We start from the raw sequence: 22,582 nt of genomic DNA on the forward strand, positions 1-22,582 counted from the left end.
ACATGATACATATAACACAAGACCAATGATGTCAGAAGGATAATGCAAGCATACAAAACAATGATCGATAGATCAAAAAAGGGAAATGTGATTTGGTTTGGCCATTTTTTCAAGGATGGATATTAGTTTTTATTAATAAGTGGATACCAGCTAGACGAAGAAACATGTAATGGTTGGTCGTAATATTCAAAACTATGGAAAGTATCTTGATTCTTAGCTTGTAGCCTTAGAAAATATACACGTAGAATATATAACATAATTAAAATACAATAAAATATTTATCAAATATTTTACTGTATTATGATATAAGTTAATTTTAGGAAAATGATTACATTAGTAATGTGTTTTTCAATTCACTGTGTTACTTAAATTTAAAAGGAATAGTAGGCATAGGTAACTGAAGCAAAATAAGGCGCTAATCCACCACAGTACACCAAAACACATTACTTTTAAGCACTGGACGTGATTTTCCGCTTACCATATTAGCATCATCGGCAGATTGACTAATTTTTGTGTTGACAAAGACGATTTTGAGGAAATCAGAAATAATTTGGCTAGTTAGATATAGAAAAACCAGAATAATTCACGTTTTAGAGAGCAAAACATCAGGTGGAGAAACCAATCTAAGAATATGGAACAGTTTAAAAATGAATTTTATATTAGGCAACGTGCTTTGAACTTATTAAAATGTTTAATAATCATTTGCCAAATATATTACCTAAGGATTAACTATTAACTAAACCCTGTTCAAAAGATAACATCATCAATTATAGCACCGCTCATTGGGTAAGCGTAGCAATGTTATGTTAGCCTGGGTACCATGGCAGCCAGGGAACGAGGGTCACAAGGGTAACGAAAAGGCAGATGAAATGATAAAACAAGCCCCATCAGTGCTATTCATAAGCCCAGAACTCTGTGTTGTGTTGCAAAAGCAGTCACAAGAATGACCATAAAACGGTGGTTGGTCAAAAAATCGCTAGATTGCTGAGAAATTTACCTTGGGTACCACGAGAGGCTCGATAATCAAAGACCGAAAGACAGTTAAAACTGTAGTGGGTCCACTAAGGGCACTGTAAGTTTAATAGGCATCTAATGTTATTAATATTATTATAATATATTTGCTGACGGGTAAAGCCATGTGCATGTACAGAACATATTTTATGTCGGTGAAACACGCTGACAAATGTGCGGTTTTTTGTACTAGGCAATGACAAAAGGTACTAGGTCATTGACAAAAGGCTAAATGGAGGGTTCAGTCTCCAAGTTATTAGACTTTGTGAAAGGGATAGGACTAGAGAATCTAACTTAACGGATCAGAAGATGGGGAAATGTGGCAGTGGAACAGTCCGACAGCCACTTCAAAAACCTAACCTAATCTAATCTAATCTAGCTAGCGCTGAAGAGAACCCATTAGAAAACTGTCCTCCTTCACTCAACGACACGAAACCATATATAATTTTCATTTTAAATTTCATATTTTTTATTGTGTTCTAGCGGACCCATTTTGATGATTTTTTAAGCAATTTTAAGTTAAATTATTTGACGTTTTACTATCTCTATTTAATTAAAAATGAAAGTTGCCATCTACAATTATACGAAGGTAAACAAAATGTTGATATTTTGGTGAAAGTTTGAAACACCCTGTGGAGTACGTTAACAAAACAAGGATTTAAAAATTATTTTATCATTTAGTTGTATATTTTCTCGATAGCTGTTTTTTTGGTTCATTCCAATAGCTTTATTTTTTTGGAGACATTCGCTTTAAAAGAAGAAACTAATATTATTTCGCATTTTTTACATGAAAACTATATGTATATACCTTTGTTCTTGGTTCTAGTCAACAGAGTACAAAATAGTATATATGATTATAGAGTATTTATAACTTTGACAAATCACATTATTATCTGCTGGGCAGTTACTCCAGCAGAGATGGTTTTAAGTCCTAAAGTTGATTTCTATCATGATCAATTAAGGCAGCAAAAAAAAACTCGTACTTCAAAACTTAAAATCATCTCCACAAAAGTAAACATCAATAAACAATAATAATACGACTTTTCAATGACAGTGACATACATAAACAATAAACATTATTTTACAAGTGTGTTGATGAGGACCCTAAAATAAAGGCACTCTTTCAAGCTAAAATTGTTGTAAAATGTTACTGTCTTATTCAAAAGTGAATATTCCCAATAAAAATAAAGCTATTGAGATGAATCAAAAATCAAACTATCAAATCAAATTCCTTGATTTGTTAATATATTCCACAGGAAAATTGAAACTTTCACCAAAATATCAACATTTTGTTTTCCCTCGTATAATTGACAGATGGGGGGACTTTCAATTTTAATTTAGAAAGAGATACTAAAAAGATAAATGATATAGCTACAAACTGCCTAAAATATCATCAAAATCGGCCCACTAGAACAAAATATATTAAATTTTAAACTAAATAAAAATTTTAAGGTGTCCCTTTTTCGTGCAGGTGTGTGTATTTAATATCAAATTGAATATTCCTTAAAAGAAATATGGCACTTATTTATGGACAATTCCAATTAATATTATCCCAATGGCAATTTAAAACAACTCTTTTTTCTTTTCTATTCAAATCCTACAAAAAAAAATAGCGACAAACGTACGATTCAAAAACCAAACGGTCCCGATTTACGTGCCTCCGCAATTATATTTATGCGTCGCAGGACGCGCATTAAATCCGCAGGAAAAACAACGAGTGCGGCAGCGGCAGCATCATCCCCGCGTCCTGCGAGAGTTGGCCAATTGCACCGGCCGGTTATCTATAGCCTGAAGGGCTCCAATCTGAACCGACGTTAATTGCTAGCGACTACGAAATATACACGGGGACCAGCCTCCCGCCTGTCCGTGTTCTATTTTACCCTCTGCATGCTGCTACAACGAATTACTACCATATCGAGAACGGTTTAGCCCTTACTGGATCTGGCCGGGTCCAGTTGTAAGTTCGTTTATGATATGTCAAATTAGAATAGTATTCACTTTAATTCAAAGTCTGCAGTGGGAATAATGTTGATGGGTATAAATTATTATCAAGTAATGACTGGAAGTTATGATAGATTTGATGTCCATTTTGAAAAAGGCAAAGGAAATTACGATTACGAACTAAAATCAAAATTAAGACGCTACCAATAGCAACATATAAATATGAATTGTTGATGGGATCTAACGAAATTGACGTGATTGAAGCTGTGTGTCTATTGTGAAGAAATTGTAGGAAATATTCTATGCCAGCGTGAAGTCCTGGCAAATGTGTGGATTTTGGTACTAGGCAATGGTATCGAAAATAAAGCGAAAAATCATTATTGGAAAACTGTCCTCTTACACTCACCGGAAGTTTTATATACCGTGCTGGCAACAGTTACTTTTGGGTCGGTATTTACATGTGTGTAAGTAAATCGCATAGAGATCTTATTAAGTCGGAGTGAGAGAAATGCAACCGACCGACGGCGCGGCGTTGCCGATACGCCTTTCCATATCAAGTAAAGAAAAATCACGATCGCAAACCGCTTATTTTTAAAAGACTTTTTTTTTCAAGAGATAACTAGATAAAATCATTAGTCATGTTTCTGAGCATCTGAAATGGAATTATAAGGATATCGTTAAGGTGTCATTTTTTTCATAACGAGAAAACGTCAGTAATCGCGATTACTTAAAAAATCAACTTTTTAACACATAACAGGCCATAACTCAAGAACCACTTTAAATATTGAAACTTTTCTTTATTTTCAAGATTGGATATTTTACAATATGTTTACATAAGAAAAATTCGATAAGGTTGTTTTTTCCATTCAAAAATTGTAAACAATCCAACCATTTACTTTTAGAGCATAGCAATTTTCAGCAATCGTGTAATTTTTTTATTGATAAAGATTTTCACATACTGTCTACAAAGAAAATACAGCAGAAATATTAACAAAGTTCTTGAAAAAAATACAATCTATTATTTCTAATAGATTTCGAGATATCGATTTTTGAATTCAGAGTTCTAATAGCGCGACCACTATCAAACACCCACTCAATTCCACTTATTTTTACCAAAAATGCAAGTGTTTCTAGGTTGCACTTAAAAAAAATCAAGCTATAGGGAAAATTACAACGACTCGTTAATAAATAAGCAAATTAAGTATCACGAGACGTAATTAAATCGTAAAGCTGAACGCATGACGTACACCTTACCCTAGAACTTTAAGTACTGACAGAGGTATTGATTGGGTCGACCGGTCAACTGCGACAAATCTGCTATATCCCCTTCCACGTCTCTTAGCCATGTGCACAGTTTCTCGGTTTATTTCATACGTTTGGCAACGTGTTTACTGTCCTCTCTTTGTTCAGTACATTATAAACGCATTGTACTCTTCTTACATACGGAAATTTCGACCCAAGACTAACCTTTGCCAGCCTTTAGTATTGTGTTCGAGTAGACCGATACTAATTCATCAAATCAGAGGTCATTATAATTGGTCCAGTCGTTCTTAAATTATAAATTGTGTAACCCCAGTGTATCCCGAGTTTTATTTATTTAGATGGCGATTATAATTATTTTGCTTCAGTGAATAAATTCGTTGAGAGATTTGGTATAACAGTGTATAATTTAAATCTAAAATTTATTTTTATAGTATCTCTTGATGGTAACTTGGTTATTAAATATATATTACGTTTAAGAGTCCATTTCACTAGTCCGAAAAAGTATCAAAATAAGCGTTCGACTTTAACGTTTTATGTAAAACTGGCACGGTATTTTTACACAAAATGAAGAAGGAAATTAAAGATAAAGGATTATACTATATCCGTATTGTAGCACATTTTTAGACAACTTCTTTATTTTTGAGATTTTGATGGTCAAACGTGAACAAATATTCGTTATGTTTGAATTAAATTTTTTGAAAATAAAGACATAATTTAAAATTCCGTTACAATACGGAAATAGACTGAAGTTTTGTGATTACAGTGATATATAATTTATATGGTTTTGTAACAAATTGCTCGCTATTTTATGGCAAATACTGAAGCTCTGCAAACCTTAATCAAGCCTTAATCAAAGCACTTGTGTTTGGAATTTTGGATGTGGCTTAACACGACAGGATCGGGCTAAATCTTCAGATTTCTGAAATATCTATACTAATATATAAAATCCTTAAGTGACTGACATACTAATTAATCACGATCCTGCTCAAACCACTCAACGTAAGAAGCTCAATTTTGGCATACAGGTTGATTTTAGGGTGTAGAGGTTCGATAAGAAGGGATTTTTCGAAATTCCAGTTCCAAGGGGGTGAAACCACCCCTCAAATATTACAATATTTTTTATATAAAAAACGGTCAAGTTTCCGAAAATAACGCTTAAACACGTATATTTTATTCTGTTTTTTTACATATTTTAAGATTTTTTAAAAATGAATACAGGGTGTTTCGAAAAATCTTGTCATTGATTAATCACGATCCTGCTTAAAGCGCTTGACGTAAAAAGCTGATTTTTGGAAAACGGAGTGACTTTAGGGTGTAGAGGTTCGATAAGAAGGGATTTTTCGAAACTCGAATTCTAAGGGGGTGAAACCACCCCTCAAACATTAGAATATTTTTATTTAAAAACCGGCGAGTTTTTCGGAAAAACCCTTAAACACGTATACTTTAATTTGTTGTTTTACATAGTTAAGATTTTTAGTTAGTTACTGTACTATACAGATTATACAGCTAAATGTTGTCTTCCCAATCTCAATCGCCAGCCATCTCTGTCGTACACGAGATCTTCTTCGATATTCCGATCTCTCATCGCCTGTCGTATACCATCGTTCCAGGACCGACGCGGGCGTCCCCTTTTGTTTCCTCCAGTGGGTGACCATTTGAATACACGTTTTGGCCATCTTGTGTCCTCCATCCTCATTAGATGACCAAACCATCTCAAACTTCTTTTCTCTATTCGTCGAATTATTACTGTTTCTTGTGCCGATGTTCTGTTTCTGATTTCCTCGTTTCTCACTCTTTGTAATCTGGACACTCTAGCGCTTCTACGTAAGTAATCCATCTCTACAGCCAATATTCTCCGTTTATCTTCTTCTCTTAGGGCCCATAGCTCACTCCCATAGCATAAGACCGATTCTACCATTGTTTGGCCAATATGTTTTTTATTCTTTATATTAATATGTTTGTCCCACCAGATTGAGTTGAGTGCCCCTACCACTCTCCTCGCGTTCTGAATTCTCTGTCGTATCTCTGTCCCACCCATTCCATTTTTATCAACTATAGCTCCTACATATTTGAATGTGTCTACCTGTTGTATTTCTGCCTTGTCGTCAATTAGAATATCAAATTTGGCGTCGGAATTTAATACCAAGTATTCTGTTTTTTTAATTTTAAGATTTTTTAAAAGTTTATACAGGGTCTTTCATAAAATATGACCATTGAGTAATCACGATTCTGCTTAAACTGCTTGACATTTAAAGCTGATTTTTGATGGCAAACGGATTGACTGTGGGGTGTAGAGGTTCGATAAGGAGGGGTTTCTCGAATCTCAAATTCCAAGGGGTTGAAAACGCCCCTCAAATATTACAATATTTGTTATTTAAAAAACGGTTAGTCTTTCGGAGTTAGTCGTTTCTTTAAAACGCTTGGACACGCATAATTTATTTTGTTTTTTTGCATATTTCGAAATTTTTAAAAAATCATACAGGGTGTTCCAAAAAGTTGGGTAATTAATTAATCACGATTCTGCTTAAACTGCTTGACGTAAAAAGCTTATTTTTGGCAAACGGATTTTTCGAAAGTCAAATTCCAACGAGACGAAACTACCCCTCAAATATTACCAAGTTATATAATAATATCGCGATATTGTTCTTTCTCATGCTGACATAAATGTGAGAAAATTTTATCCAGTTTGTATGTTATTGGAAATTCTTGCTTTGCTTTACCATTACAAATGATTAATTCGACGCGAACGAAGTCGCGGCGGGTACACGCTAGTAATATATATTTCCTTCGGCCACACACCAGCTTTACCCGACACCTGCAATGAGAGCGACCCGAATAGTACAGTGTAATAGACTCTTATGCATAAACACCAGTTTTTACTATTTTCACTGAGTCCGTCGCTGAATGCAATTGTCGTCATACAGTTTTTTTTGCTGTTGAACAATATAATTAATGGTTAATGTATCCGGAGATAAACGATAACACATCTATCTATTTTCTGTAAAAACACCGACTGAAACGATTTGAAATAATGAAACTCATTATTATTCCATTTAATCGCTTGACTATTATTAACTGATAGTATTTAATTAATAAAGTAAATGAAAATAGAAGAAAAAAGTGGAACATGCCGATTATCGCTCATTATAGAACAGCTGGCGGCAGATGAATATTGGTCATCGCATTGCCTCTCTTTAATAATTGTCAAATTAAAATTAAGATTAATTTCTGAGCATTCGGTGGCAATATTATTTAATTATCTTTTATTTTATCTAACAAATAAATAAATAAAACAAAGAAAGTAAGGCAACCTTTTGCAAAGATATCTTATTTAGTAGATAGTTTATATATAAATTAAATAAATATATCTAAAAAACAAAAACCTATAGGTACTTAAAAATGTAATGCGAAGTAGATAATGTTACGCTAATAATAATTATGGTATCACACACTGATCGAATGTTTCCTTCTTTAGATTAGGTGGCATTCTTCAGTTTGTTGGGTCTGCACCCGGCTTTAGACTTCCTCGCACTAATGGGCCACCCTGTATACACTGAAAAAAATATTGATATTATTATTATCACTTGTAAAAATAAGATATTTTTACCTAGTTTCATAAAAAAATGTAATTTTGCAAAACATTTTATTAATATTAAATGATTATTAAAAATGGTATTATTTTCACAATGAGTTTTGTGAAATACAATCTTGTGGTAAAATTGCATGTGTCTAGGCATATTCACAAAACTTGTGTAAATTTACCATAATATATTAGTAAAAAATGATGCCACGTCACGTGACTTCTTGTAAAGCGGGTGCGCATTAAGTATTCGATTAAAAACATACTTAGGAGGAAAGACGAACAACAGTTCAGGGGAAAGTCTCAAAGCGTGGGTGATTAGTGTTTATACAGGGTTGTTCACCACATACGACACGGAGTATTGTAACTAAACGATTAGATTATTACAAATTGTAAGTTTTGGGTTCGTTGAAGGACTATTAGAGCTCCAATTTAAAAATATTTTTACAAGATACAGAGTGTCCCAAATAAGTAAAAAATATTATAGTTGTATTTTTTTAAATAGAACACCCTGTATATTATTCTATTTTTAGATTCTACGATTGAAATAAAGGTAAATTTGATTAAGGTTTATCACACTTAAACCTTACCGTTTTTGAAATATTTTCAATGTTATGAAATTGCAGTAAAAAATTTAAGGCTTTATTTCTCCAAGGGTATCAAAGTTTTTAATACTAAATATTTACTGAAGATTATTTATTGATCAGATATTGTGTTGCAATAATAAAAATTTTACTACCTTATACAGAGTGTCCAAAAATTTATATTAAATAATTACTAGCTTTCGGCAATAACTTGTTTAATTTAAATAGAACACCCGATATATTTTACGTGAATCAGATGCACAATGTAATTGTCTATCAAATTTTATTATACCATTTTTTACCCATCTCTTCAAGTTTTCGTAGAAAATGCATTTTTTATAATTTAGGCCTCATTTATCACTATACCCATGGAATATTGACATTTCAGATTATATATTCGTTTTGCTTATTTATTTATCATTTATTTTTTAATTTTACGATGTTTTTTATCTCTCTTCTCGCTCTTCACTTTTTAGCTGGTATGAACAAAGCGGTTCCGTCAAACTCCGGTCAAGATCATAAAAAATAATGAAACGCTCTTAATGGTTTTCATCCCCAAAACGTATATTTTCTAATTAACTTGTGCCCTCCCTTTCTGTTATATTGCTTTTTCTCTTTTTTTTTGGGTCTTTCTCTCAAAGCGGTGTTCTGTTTTTTTTTTCAACGTGTCCGCAACCTCTATCTGTTACGTAATTTTATTTTTTCCATTTGTACGAATCTCGAAAACAAATTTAAAATTAATTTAGGCTAAATGGCGAGGGTTGGACGCTGGATATTTATGATGAGATTTGTTTCATTTATTTCTGTTTTCATTTTTTAAAGTGTTATATGTTGTTTTTATGCGGTGAGTTGTGATGAGTTTTTTTTAGATGTGTTATTGAACGATTTGTCAAATTATATCCAAGTAAGTTTTAAGAGTCTATTACGCTGTACTTTCGGGTCGTTCTCAAGGGTCGGGTAAAGTGCGTGTGTGGCCGAAGGAAATACCGTGCTGGCAACTGTTACTTTTGGGTCGGCATTTACATGTGTGGAAGTAAATCACATAGGGATCTTATTAAGTCAGAGTGAGAGAAACACGACCGACGCGACGCGCGACGGTGTGCTGTTGCGGCGTTGCCGATACGCCTTTCTCTATCAAGTAAAGTAAAATCACGACCGCAAACCGCTTATTTTTAAAAGACTTTTTTTTCAAAAGATAACTAGATAAAATCATTATACATGTTTCTGAGCATCTGAAATGGAATTTAAGGATATTGTTAGGGTGTCATTTTTTTATAACGAGAAAACGTCAGTAATCGCGATAATTTAAAAACTCAACTTTTAACACAGGCCATAACTCAAGAACCACTTTAGATATTGAAACTATTTTTTATTTTCAAGATCGGATATTTTACAATATGTTTACATAAGAAAAATTCGATAAGGTTGATTTTTCCATTCAAAAATTGTAAACAATCCATCCATTTACTTTTAGAGCATAGCAATTTTCAGCAATCGTGTAATTTTTTTATTGATAAAGATTTTCACATACTGTCGACAAAGAAAATACAGCAGAAATATTAACAAAGTTCTTGAAAAAACTACAATCTATTATTTCTAATAGATTTCGAGATATCGATTTTTGAATTCAGAGTTCTAATAGCGCGACCACTATCGAACACCCACTCAATTGCACTTATTTTTACCAAAAATGCAAGTGTTTCTAGCTTGCACTTAAAAAAATCAAGCTATAGGAAAAATTACAACGACTCGTTAATAAATAAACAAATCAAGTATCACGAGACGTAATTAAATCGTGAAGCTGAACGCATGACGTACACCTTTCCCTAGAACTTTAAGTACTGACAGAGGTATTGATTGGGTCGACCGGTCTACTGCGACAAATCTGCTATATCCCCTTCCACGTCTCTTAGCGATGTGCACAGTTTCTCGGTTTATTTCATACATTTGACAACGTGTTTACTGTCCTCTCTTTGTTCAGTACATTATAAACGCATTGTACTCTTCTTACATACGGAAATCTCGACCCAAGACTAACCTTTGCCAGCCCTTAGTATATATTATATTTCAGAAATCTGCCTAAGGTTTAGTCCGCTCCTGTCGTGTTAAGACACATCCAAAATTCCACACAAGTGCGTTGATTAAGGGTTAATTAAGGTTTGCAGAGCTTCAGCATTTGCCATAAAATAGCGAGAAATTTTTTACAAAACCATATAAATTACATATCACTGTAATAACAAAACTTCCATCTATTTCCGTATTGTAACGAAATTTTAATTTATCTGTCTTTATTTTCGAGAAAGTTTAGTCCAATCATAAGGAATATTTTGCTGATGTTTGACCATCAAAATCTTAAAAATAAAGAAGTTGTCTAAAAATGTGCTATAATACGGATATAGTATAATCCTTTATCTTTAATTTACTTTTTCATTTGTGTAAAAATACCTAGCCAGTGTAACTCAGTTTTACTGGCTAGGTATTAATAAACGTTATAAAAAAATATAGGTATTATAAAACGTTAAATGCTTAACGTTAAGAACGTCTTTAAATTTGAAGCAGAGCTGGTTTAATTTGGAATATGTCGGTACGAAAAGATACTAAGATATCTATAATAATATTAAATGTTTTAATAACTTTTTTGATTATAATTTAAACTGACTTGGTTTATTAGCCAAATTTTGAATATTATATAAAATATTTTTCATAAATACGTCGAAGCTGTGTTCCAGCTCTATCATTTGCTGTTCCTTAATAATTGCACAGGTACATATTATGAACCCCCCATTTTAATGTCTTTTCTTAAAAAAAATAAAATATTTAAGTTTTATCATTTTTTCCAAGTAAAGTCATTGCGCCAAGTCTAGCACAGGCGTACCATCCTTTTCTCGAAGGTATTAGCTTCACTTTTGACACCCTGTAACTTCGTTGTGGATAAAGCAGGAATATTAAAAATACTGAGGAAGATTTTTGGAGGAAAGAAGATAGACAACATATGGACCAGAACAACAAAGGAAGAATTAAAGCTTAAAACTTATAAAAACTAAACTTATCGGGCACCGAGTATAACGGGAGTAGCAAGAGCACAAAGACTGAGATGGCTGGGATATATTGAAAGAATGGCTGAAGAATTCCTAGTATGTTAGAAACGTGAAATAGGTGGAAATAGAAGGAGGGGTAGACCGAGAACCAGATGGAAATATCAGAAACCAGATGGAAAAAGTGGATCTCATGCAAAAACCAAGTCAGTTTATTTTATGTAGTATTTAGGTAAGTATTTATCTTTAAGCACCTATTCAACAGTTTGGTTTTAAATTGTTAGTATTAATAATAGACATCTTAATTTCTGTAATAATTATAACGACTTGCTCATTAAAAAACATTATATAGACTTTTCTAGTACAACTTATTAATACTAAATCAGAACAACTATTAACTTAAAGACTAATATAGTTTCATCAGTAAGACGATTTAGAGGATCTTGAAAAAAATAGTAACTCAAATTCTGTAATGTAGCCTCGACCTGCCTACGCCTCACTGAAAATACTTTACGATTTTCTCGAATCCAATCTTAAGAAATTAAGTCTTAATAACAACTATAAACAATATTCGGATATTTGCCGAGACGGTATTACTATAAATAAGGAGTGTGTTGTGAAAGCATTAATTTCGAAAATTGTTCGAATAGCAGGGCCGGATTCAGTTTTACTCCTAACAAAAAACTCAATAAGTAAATTAACCAAACCAAACCTAACGCTACTGCACACCACTGTCATCAGTGTCGGTAGTTATGCCAATGCGACAATGATTAGAATGCTCATTGACGGAAACACTACTGGGGGACTTTTCAGGTCAGGGGCTTGGAACACCCTCAAAAAGAAAATTCCACTTCTCAAACTCACAGACCTACCAAGAAAAATTTATAACTTTGAGAAACATCTCACTGTAATATTGAGTTATAAAAAGAATTGGAAGGAAGAAACGTTTGCTCAGCATGTAAAAGATCATACCCTAACGTGGTATACTGATGCTTCCAAATCCAAAGCAGAGGGACGAGTATTTAGGCCGAAAACTAAATACTCCAAATCAATGGGCACCTACACCAGCATCCTTCAGGCAGAAATCTACGCTATCGAAAGATGCGTACAACTTATCTCAGATAGGAACTATCGAAAACAGGAAATAGCCATCTTATCCGATAGTCAAGCAGCACTAAACGCGATCAACACAGTAACCGTCAATTCGAAGTTGGTCAAAGAATGAAGAGAAATCTCTGTTCCTAGAGAAACTCAACAAATTAGGCAAAGACAATAAAGTCCTCCCACTCTGGGTGCCTGCTCACCAAGGGATAGAAGGCAATGAAAAAGCAAATAATCTAGCTAGAAAAGGAGCGAACACTCCACTAACTGGACCAGAACCGTTGTGCTTCCCAAGTGAAAACCAACTTAAAGCAGAACTGAAGAACTTGGAAAACTCTATTCTTAACCTGGAATGGGTGTCCTTCAACGGTCTAAGACACTCGAAAAAGTTCCTCAGAACTTACAACCGAGAAAAATCAAATATTTTCCTTGATTTAAGTAAAAACAATCTTCGGTTTGTCACGGGATTTCTAACAGAACACTGTCTCCTCAACGAACACCTCAGTAGGCTGAAGCTGAGAAATAACGGCGAATGCAGATTCTGTGGAGAAAATGGGGAAACACCAGAACACCTTATCACTGAGTGCGCCCAGACGATGATCGTTCGTACCATGAACTTTGGTACGGTTGATGTCGAGGATGGAGAGCTGTCCCCTGTAGAACCGTCTCAGATATTGGTTTTTGTTAAAGCTCTGAAACTGTATGATGAATTATAACTCGTTATAACTCAAGAAAGGGCAACACACAATAGATCTGTAAGGTCGCATTAATAAGATCTGTAAGGTCGCATCTGTAAATCATTCGTAGGACCAGAACCGACACTCAGCGTTCCAAAAAATCTCGCAAGAGACAGTCTCTGTGAATGGGTTAATGGTGCCACGTTTCCGGACTGGAATGATAGTCCCGAAATAGAACATGCTAGAAAAATCCTAGCAGGGCCATCCAAACGTAGAACAAGGCGAACTCGTAAAGGCTGGTAGAGGCTGGACACGGGCCACTGCCGCGCCGGCTGAAATCACACCTACAGAGGATGGGACTGGTGGAAGATGCCCAATACCCGACTCTGTATGGAAAATGACGAAACAATGAAGCACGTTATGTGTACCTGCCCAGCTGGGGGCAGGACCAGGTTTGAGGTGTTTGGCAAAACCACTTTCCACAAGCGCACGGGACCTACAGTTTAAATATATATTTTTATTATAAATAAACAAAGCGACCATACTGGCTGAGGATCGAATCCAGTACCTCTCGCACTGCAGATCGACATACTACTGCTGGAGCTACGGCCGTAGGTATGCTATTATAGTTATATTAATATATCGCTTTTACTCTACCGAATTCTAACGAAAAGAAATGAAATAAATTGCTCTAGTTTGGATCCTGATTAATAAGAGTCACATTATTATTTTATGACATTCAAATAACGAACTAAAAAAATGTTTGGAAAATTCTGCTCTAAATGGTCTAATTCTTGTCAATAATGAGAGAAAAATATGTTTTCAATGTTATCACGTTGTTGGCATGACTTAGCAGATGATATATAAAACATAGGTAGAATGTAAAATATTTAGAGCTTAATCACCGCGACCTTACAGATCTATGGTATGTTCCCCTTTCTTAAGTTATAGTGGGTTATAACTCATCATACAGTCTCAGGGCATTGACAAAAACCAGTGGCTGAGACGGCTCTATAGAAATCAGCTCTCCATCTTCAACATCAGCCGCACCAAAGTTTATAGTACAAACGGCTCTCGTCTCGGCTCACTCAGTGATAAGGTATTGTGGTGTTTCCCCATTTTCCCATTTGCCGAGTTTCAATCTACTGAGGTGTTCGTTGAGGAGACAGTGTCCAGATAGAAACACCGTGACAATCCGAAGATTGTTTTTACTTAAGTCAAGGAAAATCTTTGTTTTTTTTCGGTCGTATTGACGTAATGAGGAATTTTTTCGAATGTCTTAGACCATTGGAAGATTCTCATTTCAGGTTCCGGATAGAGTCTTCCACGTTCTTCGGTTCCGCTTTAAGTTAGTTTCCGCTTGGAAAGCAGAACGGTTCTGGTCCAGTTAGTGGAGTATTTGCTTCTTCTCTAGCTAGATCGTTTGCTTTTTCATTGCCTTCTATCCTTTGGCTGACTGATGACACGCATCACAAGTACATGCGAAAGGTAGCCTACGCTCTGTACAGAGTACGGCACTGTAAGTAAACTATTTTATATATGTTTGTTTCGAACTTTCTTCGATGTGGGTGGAGAACTTAAACACAAAAAGTGTAAAACATTAAAAATAGATGATACATCGAAATTTTACAACAGTAGAACATCGATGTTTTGCCATAGAAACATCTAGATATGTATCGTTTGCTACCCGCAAGGGTATCAAGTCTAGGGACCATTATATGATTTGGTTTGGTATTCCCAAAAAAATGGATAATTTTGCAGAATATCAATGCTTTCATTTCAAGTTCGTCCTTTAATGCCGCCAGACCGGCCCTGTCCGCACTCGAAGAAGAAAAAGTGGCAAGCCGCCGCGCAAGCGGGCGTCTTAAATCTGAACGGGGCCTTAATTAAAAGACCAAATGGAAGTCGACGAAGAACGAGAGAACAGATCCGAACAGAACGCTAATTTCACCCCGACCGACCGGCCGACGGTTTTGTTTATGTGCGTATACGTCTGTTTGAGCTCCAAGGGCCGCAATCGTTGCTCTTTGGCCACGCGCAATTTACCTGTCAGTCGGAGCGGTATTAAGATATCTTTCGGGATATCTGTCGGCCTCGGCCGGCGTGCTTCGGAACACCTTTGCAGATGAGAGAGAGAGTGATTATTTATTATTTTATGGAGTTTGAAATAATGTGTCTGGGTAATAAATATCGTGAGGAAGAGAAAGGCCAACTGAAGAGGCGCAAATTAAATGTTTCGTTAATTATTTTTAGATGAAGAAGAATATCGATATATACTTGCATTCAACTGAAGACTTTCGACGGATAATTTAAACCATAGACTAACAAACAAAGATGGTAGTATAATGTATAAATGGCAGTATTAGGTTAAATAAAAAATATGAGATGAAATACATCTTTTAGGACTGACATTACTGTCTTGAACTGTTGTTACCTTCTGACTGATATCTTCATAATATGAGATATAAATAATAAATTTTTCATGGTAATTGCGGAACTGTTGGATACCTTTCTTAATCACATCAATTCACAAAATGAATCCATTATATTTTCGATTGAGAAAGAAAATAATAATAAATAAAGCATTATTGTACAAAAAGCCAAAATAGATTCATCGACAAAGCATTTAAAAAGCAAACAAAAGCACAAAAAATATACAAATAATAAAAAATATCATACAATGCAAGTGTATGAACAATTCAAAAAAAAAAAAAATACGTTATTAAAATCACAAATGGAACATGCAAGCATACATTGCAGAATACAAAAAAAACGTATCAATAAAAATTTTACAAATTTAAAATTGTAAATGGTTATAATCAAAAAATTAATAGTTAAATAGTTATCACAAAATATTAACAACTAGACTTTTAATCAGTGTGTGAGATGATCAAAATTTTAAAATTTACAATTGTTCAAGATTAAACATCAACAAAAAAGTCGTTTACCGCATAGACGGCTCTCTCCAGTAAGTATGATTTCAGAGCATTGCGAAATGCGGGAAAGAATTAAAGCGACTTGATATCCAAAGGCTGATGATTGTACATTTTTTTGGCATTGTACATTATTGAGCCTTTAACTAGTTCTGAGCTCGGGGTTGGCAGATAAAGATCGGGCTCCGCATTCCTAAGTAGATAGTTGTGAGGTGACCTTTCGGAAATAGCAGATATGTGCTTGCGGATTAAGCAAACGGATTCAAAAATGAATAAAGAAGAGTCAGTATTTTGAAATTTTTAAAGAAATTTAACCTAAACTAACTTAACCTAATCTAACCAACTGGCAGTGAGCTTTAGTGTTCAGTCCCAATAAATATCGAACTGCTCTCTTTTAAAGTTTGAAAATATGATCAAATTTTGTCGCGCAGCAAGTACCCCAGAGTGGAAGAGCATAACGAAGATGCGAAAGAAGAGAACATCTGTTCACAGATTCTGGATGTTTATGTCAGAAGAAACGGTGGATCTACTATAGTACCTCTGTATATAAAAAAAAACGACACAAACAGGACTTTACGCTCAGTAGAACCGTCAAAACTGACGAATCATCTATTACCGCTGAAATGAATGATATTAAAACAAATTTCTTTCTGAATCACTACTCTGAAACGTTCCTTGACAGGACAGGATGACAGATTGATCATCAGATCAGCCAAACATTAGGTTAGGTTCGGGTGCTGGGGTTTGGGATCCTGTTTCATCCCTTACTCGGAAGCCTTGGGCCCATTGCGTTACCCCTGTATTATTGTACCAAACCTTCCTCTCATTCTTTGTTTGCATTAAAGTACTTCCAGCTATTTGCAAAGTTTTCGATGTGGCTGATGTTGGCTTCTGCTGCTTCCTCTATTCTCTCCAAAATACCTTGCCAACTAGTTTTACGTTTCATGCTCTACGAAACCCCATCATCAATTAATCAAATCAAAAAGTCGTTCGATTTAAATGAAATTTGTTATGTCGATAGATTGGACCAAGGCCAACTTTACCGCGTACGACATGTGTCACTGTGACAGTTAGTTTTGACGAAAAAAACGTCAAAAGTTGGTGTCGTCCAATCGTGACCAAATTTGGTGGGTAGGCTATGTGAGCGACGGTACACAGGATCTCACTGTGCAAAGTCGGATACGACATTTTGTTTACATCTTCATCAGGATGAGACTAAGGATTTGATATTAAAGAAAAATGTGGATCGATTTCGGCATAATTGGAGACGCGCTATAGGATGACGCCCTTGACGTTTCAAACCGATGCCGAAGCCTCTAAATGGACTAAATCATCAGAATTTTTCTTAATTAGAGGTCGATTGGAACCAAACTCGGCACGTGAGTGGAGGTACCCGAATGGAGTTCTCAGACGAGCAGAGGGGCAGATGGACAGACAGACAAACGGAAGTAAGAAGAAGTTTCACTTCAAATATGCGCACGTAGTGCACACACAATTTTTTTTATACCGCGTGCGTCTCAAAAGTGGCTCACCCCTATAACTTTTTTATTTTTTCAGATAAAACAACGAGATTTGGTATGTTAGTATATGATATAAATTAGGATTGATTGATATTTTCAATTGTTTTTGGTCACTTCCGGTTTCATCGGAAATGACTACAACTTTTGATTTTTAAATGGCACCCTCGATATTTTTTTACTTTCATCATCATCATCATCAACCAGCCAAAAATGTTCACTGCTGGACATAGACCCCCCTAGTTTGCTTCCATAACTCCCCATCTTGAGCTATTTGTATCCAGTTACTGTGGAGAGAAAAGGTCAAAGATGGTTCGACTAAACAAAAATACTAAATGGAACCCCCCTAACAGTGACTCCAACTATGCTGATTCCGTTACAGCTTTCCTGGAAGAACAGACCTTAAACAGCCAAGACGATATTGAAAATATAAGTAGCAATATTGTTGAAGCCATTAAAGAAGCGGAAGTACAACACTGCCAACAAATTAATAACAAACAACAAAAACTCACCCAAAATACAAAGAATATGATATCTTTGCGAAAAGAAATGTTAAAACAAAATAACAGAAACTCTGAGGACCTGAGACAATTGAACAAAACAATATCTGAAGAAATCAGAAAGGACGTAAGAAAATTTAATACAGATAATATAAGGCGAACTATAGAAGAGAATAAAAGTATGAAGGTGTTGCGGGGAAAACTATCAAATGGAAAGAGAGAGATCTTTAAACTGAAAGACAACCAAGGGGTCGTAACAACAAATAGAGAAAGGCTGTTAGTAGAATTAACATCAATAATAGCAGCATTGGAGCAGGGAAGAGTAGATTATAGGTATACAAGGCTTATCGAAAACATATATAGTAATGCCACCACAACTGTAAAACTTCACGAAACAACAGATAAAATTGAGGTAGGCAGAGGAGTTCGACAAGGGGATACTATTTCGCCTAAACTTTTACAGATACGCAATGAAATCACTCTCTTGGGAGAATAGGGGCATAAATATCGATGGTGAAAGGTTGACACATCTCAGATGACATCGTCCTTGTCTCAGATAACATCGGAGATTCAAAGCAGATGCTCGAAGAATTAGTGCAGGCCTCATTAAAAGTCGGTCTCCGGATAAATACGAGTAAAACGAAAATAATGACAAACTTAGTGCTGACACAGAACATCAGAATATAGGCGACGCCGACATAAAAGAAACACATATATACAAATATCTCGGGCATGAAATACAAACCGGAAAAAACAACCAAACACACGAGATACAGCGCAGAATAGGTTTGGGTTGGGCTGCTTTTGGCAAACTGCGGGAGACCTTTAAAAGTGATATACCCATATGCTTGAAGAGGAAAGTTTATGCACAATGCGTCTTGCCGGTAATTACATATGGAGCGGAAACTCTAACATTAACGAAAAAGTCAGCGGAAAATTTAAGAGTAGCACAGAGAGCCATGGAGAGAGCCATGCTTGGAATAACCAAAAGAGACAAAATTCCTAATAACACTATCAGACAAAAAAACAAAATTAAAGACATAGTGGAACACGTAACTCGAATGAAATGGAGATGGGCAGGTCATGTGGCGAGAACATCTAATGACAGGTGGACTAGAAGATTGTTAGAATGGCGACCTCGAGCAGATAAACGTAGCAGAGGCAGACCACCGACACGTTAGACCGATGATGTAAAGAGGATTGCTGGAAATTGGATGATGACGGCCCAAAATCGAGAGACATGGAGAAATATGGAGGAGGCCTACGTTCAGCAGTGGACAACGATGGCTACATGATGATGATGATGATGACTGTGGATACGCCTTAAGTCGTCATGCCATCTGGTTGGAGGACGGCCTCTGCTCCTGAATGCATCATGTCTTCTCCATTCTATTATTTTCTTCGTCCATCGGTCATCGTTTAGACTTGCAATGTGCCCTGCCCAATTCCATTTCGAAACATTCATTTTCTCTATGGCATACATGATTTTTGTTCTGTCTTTGTCAGAGTGTCATTTTCTATCCAATAAAGCAAGAAAATACCGAGGATGCTATTTAAAAATCAAAAAGTTGTAGTCATTTCCGGTGAAACAGGAAATGGTCCAAAACAATTGAATACGTCAATCCTAATTCAATGAATCAATCAATCCTAATTTATGTCATTTATTAACATACTAAATGTCGTTTTTTAACTAAAAAAATAAAAAAGTTATAGGGGTGAGCCACTTTTGAGACACACCCAGTACATATTTTTGTACTTGGTGTTTTGTTTAACACACTCATTTTTTTTTTGTAATAACACACATCCTAAAATATTTTTTTAAATAAAATAATTCAATTAGATTTTTCAAGTTTTAAAGATTCATTCGCTACTAAACTTGTAAAATTATATTAATTTCCTTCTTTGCATTCCAATAGTACCAACTTACCTGCTTGCAAAATAAAGTTAACTGCTTTAAAAAAGCAGTTTGTCGTTGGACAGACTTAGACAGTCTAGGCTTTCGACAGACTATAATAACAAAATCCGGTCGTCAAATCAGAACTGCCCCAACCGAAAAGAAAAAAAAAGCTATATTAATTTTTTAAGGCGTTTCTGTAGAAGAAAAAGGAAACGACGAACGCCCAGAATGACTGGCACGTTCGAACAGCGCTAATGTTTTACCGGCCCTTTTTTCTCCGAGCGCGCGAGAAAGAAAATTAAGCGTATCATGGCGAACAGCTGTAATTTCGTTAAAACACGCTCAGCGGGGAAGTCGAATATATTACGTTGTTTAGGGGTGAGAAATAACGTCTAAATCTATATATTTTATCGCCCAATAATTTGTTCTGGTAATAGGGACCTTTCTCTGCTTTTTTTTGTTGGGATACAGGAAGCAATTAATATTATCTCGCATGCTTATTTCATTAGAACAAACTGAATTATTGATTAGGTCAGAAAAGCGTATAGAACTGCCATTCAAACATAATAAATGTCAGAAACAGAAAAATATGTTTAAGAAAATTTACACTTTTTCTGTAAATTTACAGTTTTTAAAAAATGTTATATACAAAATACCATGTGAATGTGATAAACTTTATATTGGTGAAACATCTAGACCCTTAAATGTTCGAATTAAAGAACATAAAGATTATTTAAGAAATACCTAGACTTTCACAAATCTACGATTTGTCAGCATTCATGGAACACAAGACGGAGAGTGGATTTTAACAATGCAAAAATTATAATGGAGATATAAAAGAAAAATAAAAGAGACTTTTTTAATACAAACTAATAAAAATAAATGTATTGTTCATGCATCTGTAGGTGTTAGTAATGTATGGCAATCGCTTCTTTAGAACATAACATAAATAAACATAACATATAGGTAAAAATTAAAAACAAATTAAAAATAATCATACAGATAGTTTTAAAGCTTTTTGGTTTTACCTTATTAAGTAATTGTTATCAGGTAGTAATTGTTAATTTTGAAGTCTAACTTGGGGGGGATATAATGTCATTTTAACAGAACGTCAACGGTTTTTGTAGACGTATTTGTTTTAAAAGAACTAAAGTGTTCTCGAATAGTTGAATTTAAATATTTTAAACAGTTTTTTTTTCTTTATTCTTTGTATTTTTTTTGCTTCCGACGACGGAAAGAGATAGACTTTCCGAAACGTTAAGCATTTTTTTCTTTGTTAGGCAAATTTGTATAACTGTAAACATAACTTCTGACAAGCAGTGTTCATTTAGGTTTAACGCAGAAGTGTTTACAAAAAATAACTATTTTATTCTGTAGATTTTCTTGCAGTGCAGTGGCGAAAGGATTAAAAAAAATTAAAGGATTTTTTTGGAGAGATGAATCCGCCACATAGGTATAGACATTTTTATTGGTAAATCTTTTTAGCAAAATTTACACTTTTTTGTAAATTTACAATTTCTCTGAAAATTTACACTTTTTCTGTTTACTGCTAATGAATTAGTGAATCAGTAAATAACATTCAGACACTTTTGTAGTATCTCTATTGCTCTTTATTATATACATAGAAATTTTACTAAGAAAGTGGAAAAGAAGATGTAGTGGAATGGGGTATAAGTGGTAGAATATCAGTGGGATTCCAGGTGGGAGACCTGGAATTTATGCTAAACAAGCTACATGGAGAATGTCAAATAGGGGTATTAAAAATCAGCTAATTTTTGGTAGTTAATTCAGAAACCAATTTCGAAATCCTGCTATTTAGCGCTTCTTGATGCAGCGTAGCTTAGCCAGGTCAAACAATTAAAATATTTGGGCGTTAATATTAACAAAAGAGGCCTAAAACATCAGGAAGTTAAAAATAAGGATTGAGGAAAACTCAGTTTGGTGGGATAGGCACATATCCAAGAGTCCACATATCCAATGTGCCCATATTTGAAGTGAAACTTTTTCTTATTTCCGTCTGTCTGTCTGACCGCCTGTTCTTCTGAGGACTACATTCGGGTACCATCCACGTGTCGAGTTTGGTTCCAATCGGCCGATAGCTAAGAAAAATTCTGATAATTACGTCCATTTAGAGGCAAAATTTAGAGGCAATTATGCCGAAATCGACCCACATTTTTCTTCAATATCAAATCCTTAGTCCCACCCTGATGAAGATGTAAACAAAACGTCTTATCCAACTTTGCAGGGTGGCACCATGTGCACCGTCGCTCACATAGCCTACCCACCAAATTTGGTCGCGTTAGGACGACATCAACTTTTGCCGTTTCTTACGTCAAAATTAATTGTCACAGTGTCACGTGTCGTACACGGTCAAGCTGGCCTTGGTCCAATCTATCGACATACCAAATTTCATTTAAATCGAACGATTTTTTGATTTTATTCATTGATGATGGGGTTTTATAGTGCATGAAACGTCACAAATATCATGAAAAGATGGACCTCTTCAAGGCCCATTTACATTCTGAGTTTTAACCCCCTAGCTG

General features: G+C 34.9%; 1 protein-coding gene across 1 annotated transcript; it reads right to left on the reverse strand.

Annotated features, from left to right (window-relative positions):
* Nucleotides 1-5,713: 5,713 nt before the first annotated feature.
* Nucleotides 5,714-6,133, reverse strand: LOC115879476. Its single transcript, XM_030896372.1, has one exon. The coding sequence runs from the start codon at nucleotides 6,131-6,133 to the stop codon at nucleotides 5,714-5,716; it is 420 nt and encodes a 139-aa protein (XP_030752232.1).
* Nucleotides 6,134-22,582: the final 16,449 nt, after the last annotated feature.

The sequence above is a fragment of the Sitophilus oryzae genome, unplaced genomic scaffold (genome assembly GCF_002938485.1).
Source record: "Sitophilus oryzae breed Bouriz unplaced genomic scaffold, Soryzae_2.0 scaffold_1576_pilon_pilon, whole genome shotgun sequence".
NCBI classification, from domain to species: domain Eukaryota; kingdom Metazoa; phylum Arthropoda; class Insecta; order Coleoptera; family Curculionidae; genus Sitophilus; species Sitophilus oryzae.